Genomic DNA, 6956 nt, shown 5'->3' with positions numbered 1-6956 from the left:
AACTCAACATCTCAGGTCACCACAAGCTCAGTATATCTAGTCACCAGAAACTCAGCATCAAGTCATCAGAAGCTCAAATATCTAGTCACCAGAAACTCAACATCTCAGGTCGCCACAAGCTCAGCATATCTAGTCACCAGAAGCTCAACATCAAATCACCAGAAGCTCAAATATCTAGTCACCAGAAACTCAGCATCTAGTCACCAGAAGCTCAAATATCTAGTCACCAGAAGCTCAACATCAAATCACCAGAAGCTCGAATATCTAGTCACCAGAAGCTCAACATCAAATCACCAGAAGCTCAACATCAAATCACCAGAAGCTCGAATATCTAGTCACCAGATGCTCCATGCACCAGCAGTCGTGCCGACCATCGCAAAGCCCCATGGCCCCAGAACGGAAACTCGGCGGCGTATGCAAGACGCAGGCCCAGGCTCAATGCCCAGGCCGCCCGACCCACGGTCTACGCACGCCTACTGCAACACGTCCTTGAGGTTGATCTGGCCCGAGCCGCGGGCCAACGGCTGGGGCTGCGACTCGCTCTTCTTCCAGCCTATCATGAAAATCACATTGAACGTCGCCGGAATCGTCACGGTGCCGTCGGGCGCCTTCTCGCCATGGAGACTCTTGCCGATCTCGTTGGCCGCGAGCAACACGTCCCGCGGAAGCGTGTGGGCCCGCGCAAGCAAGCTGTTCTGCTCGCCCATCGCCTGGAGCTCCGTGCACAACGCCACGAGGTCCGGGTAGCCGCCCACCACGATGTCCTCGGTGTCGATGGTCAACATGCTGAAGCCGGCGCGGCTCAAGAGGCTGCCCACGTCGTTCACGTGCACGAGCGGCGACACGCGGGCCGACATGCCGCCGAGCCGCTCCAACTCGGCAAGCTGGAGCGACGTGCGGAGCTCATAGAGCGTGTCGCCGCCGAAAATCGTGCCCATGAAAAGCCCGTCCGGCTTCAACACGCGGTTGATGTTGGCGAGCGCCTGCGGGAGGTCGTTGATCCAGTGGAGCGCCAAGTTGGACACCACGCAGTCGAACTGCTCGCTCGCGGCGAGCTCGGGCGCGTCGAACGCCTCTTCGTCCGCCACGACCCGGACCACGTTGCCCGGGAAGTCACGTGCCGCGGCCGGGCCGGCGTCCCGGTACAAAAGCGGCCGCAGCGAGTCCACCATGACCAAATCGGCAATCTTCAGGCGGACCTTGGCCTTGTCTTCGTTGAGCTGCTGGGCCGCTGCTGCCTCGTCCTGGGAGGCGCTTTCGGGCACCTCCGAAACACTGCATAGGTTCTTCAAAAAACTGCCCAGATGGGCGCCGAAATCAAGCGTGCGCGTGAAGTCCCTGGTGATGAACGCAAGCCGCTCGATGGTCCGCAACGAGACCTCGTCCCGGAGGAAATCGGCCCGGCGAGATGCGCCCACGTCTGTGGCCGGGGTCCGCAGTCTCTGCACGAGCTTGGCGGCGCGGTCAAACACCTGGAACCTGTTTTTGCTGCTGCCCGGCGTGGTGGTGAGGCGCCTGGCAAACAAAACGGGCATTTTTCTACGATTGAAAGAGAGAACCGGTGCTTCTTTTGGGGGAAGAAGAGTGGGTAGTTGGGTCTGGGTTTAGGGCCGCGGCCTGGCGCGCGCGGCCTGGGCCCAGGGCCTGGGGCCAGGGCCCGGTTGAATGGGTGCGAAATTCGGTTTGGTTTGGTTTGGTTTGGTTTTGTTTGATTTGGTTTGTTTGGTTTGGTTTTGTTTGATTTGGTTTGTTTGGTTTTGTTTGTTTGGTTTTGTTTGTTTGGTTTTGTTTGTTTGGTTTTGTTTGTTTGGTTTGGCTTATTTTGGTTTGGCTTACTTTGGTTTGGCTTATTTTGGTTTGGCTTACTTTGGTTTGGCTTGGCTTATTCTGGTGTGGTTTGGTTTGGTTGGTGGAGGCGGGGTTGTGGGCGTGGCCTGTTCATCCATGCTGGGGAATATGGCCCTTGTCCATTTCGGGCCCTAGGGTATATTGGCCAGCCGCGACAGAGTGCAATTTCAATGAAGTGCCGGAGAAAAATACGCAGAGCCTTTAATTATTTTTTTTTTTGAAAGGAGAGATTTTTTTCTGAAGGAGTGTAGGAGCCATAATGTAGCTTGTGGTGACCGGGCGCTGTTCATTCGGCCTGGGTGCAAAACATTGTCTGGTAGAGCTTCTGGCCGCGAAACTGTATTGTTGAGATTAAAAAAGGGACAACAGAATTGGGGCGTGTGGATTTTTTTCGGGGGAGCGGATAGAGACTTTCATGAATCAGGGCGCTTGCCTGTTCCACTTTTCCTAATGGCTTATGAGTGCTTTCTCAAAAGACTGACCGTACGTTTCTCCCAGACAAGTACGTTTTTCCAAACAGCTGACCAATTCTTTCTCCCAGCAGATGACCAATCGTTTCTCCCAAATATCTAACCAATAGTTTCTCCGAAACAGCTGACCAATTGTCTCTCCCAAATACCTGACCAATTGTTTCGCACAATAATCTGACCAATTGTCTCTCCCAGACAACTGAGTAATCGTTTCTCCCAAAGAACTGAATAATCGTGTCTCCCAAAAAACTGTGTCTCTCAAGTGAATCACCAATTGCAAGATTATGAGTGCTTCAAATTTAACAGTCGGGCTATTCTCGTACATGCTGAAGACCCATTGGCTTTTCAATAAAACATGATACTCACTACCAATGAAACCTCCAAACTAATCAGAGCTATCCTTCCCAACCAGCTTCCCCGGCTCGTTGAAACCAATTGTGGAGATGTAAACACTTCTACAAATTCTTCCCGTTAGATCCTTCATTTAAAAGTGACAGACGCAAGTAGCCAAACTGATTACATGGGCCCACAACCTCCATGGCTTGCACAAATATCTCAAGTAGTGATAGCTTTGTTGCGTTGTTAACTGGTATTCCCATACATTAGCCATGCTCGTTGACTAAAAAATCATGAATCCCGAGTCCCTTTCCTTTGAGGCGTTTGTACGAACCCAGCTAGTCGAAATGGCATTGAACTTTATTCGGCATACATTCGTATTTGCTCCGGTAGTGAGAAGTTAGATGGTGTAAGCTCTGTTAAAGAGACAAGGCGTCTTGCTAATACCACCAACTTTCCATGCTGATACGAACCGTCAGCAATAATCATTATCAAGTGGTGTACATTCATTGGGTTAGAAAGAATAAATTGGTGTCATGAAGAGCACACAGACGTGGTGCTTAGATCACAGTTCAGCAATGCTCCGAGATGGCATTCAATGAACGCCAATGTCCTCCCTCTCTGTGTGCCTCTAATACCAAGCTTATCAAGGGCTGTCACCATCTTCTGTGCTGTGCTGTTTTCGACATTACAGATATTTTGAAAGACTTGCCTGCTCGAAACATTGGCAGTATTCCACTAGATTGAAAGACATGTCGCTGCGGTGACGATCAACATTCTTCTTGGCATATGCCGCTCTTGTTTGGAAAAGCGAATTTCAAATGTGCTTGCTGTGTTCGCTGATGTATTCTAACAACCACGTAGCAATGCGTTAGTCCAAAGCGCGTTGGCGGCCCCAGATTCAGAGTTGTCTTTGCCCCAAAAGGCCGGTGTCCCGATGTTAGTTTATTATGGCGTTGACGTGTTGGAAGTTTGGATGTTGTTTCTAGATTGAGGTCTCATGACTCTAAAACCAGAGCTTCTCTCCCACCCCCACGCTACTGTAATATCATCACGCTCAGGCACAGCCATTCCGCTCACTCCGCCCTTTTTACTCTTGAAAACTGCGGCCTGTTTCTCCGTTGGAACCTTCCAGATACTGAAGCATGCCCCACGCACCAAAACGCTAGCTCTTCGGCAGGGCCGATGAACTAGAAGACCATGCCATGGCCGAAGCCAAGACCTTAAAAGACCGGCAAATCAGAACATTCTTGTGGGTCTGGCCTTGCTTGCCTTCTTGTAATAAATACAAAGAGTCTCCTAGTAGCGGTCTTTGGCTCTCGTCCATGGCCCGTGAAACGCCTGCATTCCCCCAGCCGTCTCTTTGATCGATGCTCTGATATTGGCTCTAGCCACCAGCTGAATGACCTTCAACAATTTCTCGAGGTTCTCAGAACATATCGCTCGTAGTAGTTAATGCGCCCAAGTTATCCTAGATGACCCAGTCTGTGGAAATGTCGGCCAAGCCCATTTCGGGGCCGGGCACATAAAAAAGTGATCTCCAAAGTTGTGCTTGCGAACAAGTGGCTGGCTCGATACCTTGGATACTGCTCGGTGACTCTTATGGTTGGTTGGCTTTATCGGCTATTGTCTAGCAAGCCACAGTTTTGCTTCATGTTGATGAGAGTGTATGAGCCGTAGCTGCTGGCTCGAGCAAGCTTCAGCGGCGTCAAGTCCTTTCTTTTAGCACTGCCGTGCTTTACGACTTCTTTCCCAGTCAATGCATATACTGCCGAATTGGGGGTTTTGGCCCAGGAGTGCAATTTAAATGCATGGGCGGTTGTGGAATGATCCATGTTTGTCAGTTAGGGAGCGTCCGTCACAGGGCAGGCAGTATTCATATCAAGCAAACACCATTCCCTGTGATTTTCTGGCCGGGTATCTAAACGGGAATACATAAGAGCAGAGACTGGGCCTTGCGCCGAGAAAACCTGGAAACGAGGCCCACGCCTACTGTGGCTACTCAGGCATTTCATCCATCAAATGAGGAGACGAGGACAGCAGTTGCCAGTGGCTTTGAGGAAAAGGGCCAGAGGGTGTCCGTGGATTTGGGCTGTAGCGTCTGGCAGGGCGAGACGTGATATGTGCCGTACCGAAGATGAAAGTGAAGCCCATGACAGAATCAAGAAGCAATTCCAGCCGGGCCACTTGGCTACATATATACTGGGTCTTAGGGGCGCCGAATCACATGGCACTGGCTAGACCGTGAGGATTTGGCCGACGCGCACATCTGGCCTGAAGAGCCGATGACGGATGCCTTTTTCGACAAGAACCACCATTCCATCACCCCGACGAGCATCCAGCCGCACGTAGTAAAGAATGCCACTATGACTAATACAAAAAATTCAAATTTGTTGGAGCCCGACCGGGAGGGCGGCCCCAGTAGTTTCCGCTTGGCCCAGTAGTTTCATTGAATGTTCAAAAAACTGATAATGATCGTCTTATTCCGATCAGTTTAGAAAGACTAGGAGATTATACTTCCCTGAGGATTATCGACTCATTCTGAAACTTATTAAAATACATTTAACATATAAAGACGTACATATCTAAAAATCAAATGGAATGAACATTGTATGATATTGAATGAATTAAAGATAAGTATACCTTAGGATAAATTAGATCCAAGCTATAGTACAAAACGTTGTTATGTTTCATTCTGATTTCTTTGTCTATTGATTTAAGCCCCACATCAATAAGCGATAATATATACAAACAATCATAATACATCTTAACATGTACATATAATACAGTGGTTTCGCACTGGCCCAGTAGTTTCCGCTTGGCCCAGGACTTTCATTAAATGTTCAGAAAACTAATAATGATCGTCTATTTCTAAGTCAGTTTAGAAAGGCTAGAAGACTATATTTCCCTTATAAATAATCGGCTTATTCTGAAGCTGGTATTCGTACATTTAACATATGAAGATGTACATATCTGGAAACTAAAACGAAATTGGCATGATATGATGTTGAAAGAATTAAACAAAAGTTGGATAAAATTAATCCAAGCAATGAAATAGAAAGTTGTTGTTTCATCCTGTCTTTTTTCTTAAGCCCCTCATCCATAAACGATAACATTTACGAATAATCATTATCTATCTGAAACATGTAAATATAATTGCCCCGTAGTTTCGCACTTAGCCCAGTAGTTTCATTGCATGTTCAAAAACTAATAATGATCGTCTTATTCCCATCAGTTTAGAAAGGCTAAAAATTATATTCCTCATAAATTATCGATTTTTTCTGAAACTGATATCAAAAAGGCGACGTCTAACATATAAAGCCGTACATATTTAGAAACTTAATGAAATTAACCTTGTATTGTAGGGTCCCCGGTATCAGCTTGGCACTGATGGGCCCTGTAAGTGCATATATGACTATATGCATTTCTAATATTGAGAGTTCCGTCAGATATCACTTTGAACATCTCATGGAATATTCTCTCGAGTTTCAGGGATTCCTATCACGTGACCTCTAGTTAAAGTATACAACAGTGGGACAGAACTTCAGTGGAGTTCTGGAGAAAGTAGTGATCAAATAGTAATACATAACCCCTATGTCCCGTGAAGCCCTAACATGTATGATGTTGAATGAAGTAAAGATAAGTATACCTTTGGTTAAAATAGAACCAAGCCATAATACAAAAATTGTTGTCGTAGTCTGAATTCTTTGTCTATTCATTAAAGCCCCATCAATAAGCGATAATACATACAACCATAATACATCTTAACATGTAAATAATACAGTGGCTTCGCACTAGCCCAGTACTTTCCGCTTGGCCCAGGACTTTCATTGCTACTCCAAAAACTAATAATGATCGTCTATTTCTAGATGAGTTTAGAAAGGCTAGAAAATTATACTCCCTATAGATAGTCGACTTATTTTGAAACCGATATCAAAAAGGCTTCGTCTAACATACAAAGACGTACATATCTAGAAACTAAAGAAATTAACCTTGTATGATGTTGAATGAATTAAAAATAAGTATACCTTAGGATAAAGTAAATCCAGGCCATTATACAAAAACTGCTGTCCCAGTCTGTATTCTTCATATATTCATTAAAGCCCATCCATAAGCAATAATACATACATACAATCATAATACATACATACAATCATAATACATACATACAATCATAATACATACATACAATCATAATACATACATACAATCATAATACATACATACAATCATAATACATACATACAATCATAATACATACATACAATCATAATACATACATACAATCATAATACATACATA

The 6956-nt window shown here is 46.0% G+C and overlaps 1 protein-coding gene across 1 annotated transcript; it reads right to left on the bottom strand.

Annotated features, from left to right (window-relative positions):
* Positions 1-473: 473 nt before the first annotated feature.
* METBIDRAFT_78315 (uncharacterized protein) lies at positions 474-1535 on the bottom strand (the record flags this gene model as incomplete). The annotated part of the gene is made up of 1 exon (XM_018858862.1): positions 474-1535. One exon carries the CDS (start codon positions 1533-1535, stop codon positions 474-476), a length of 1062 nt encoding a protein of 353 aa, XP_018711826.1.
* Positions 1536-6956: the final 5421 nt, after the last annotated feature.

Source organism: Metschnikowia bicuspidata (genome assembly GCF_001664035.1).
Source record: "Metschnikowia bicuspidata var. bicuspidata NRRL YB-4993 chromosome Unknown METBIscaffold_3, whole genome shotgun sequence".
Classification (NCBI taxonomy): Eukaryota; Fungi; Ascomycota; class Pichiomycetes; order Serinales; family Metschnikowiaceae; genus Metschnikowia; species Metschnikowia bicuspidata.
The sequence above is the reverse complement of the archived record's forward strand: the minus strand, read 5'-3'. Positions and strand labels throughout refer to the sequence as shown.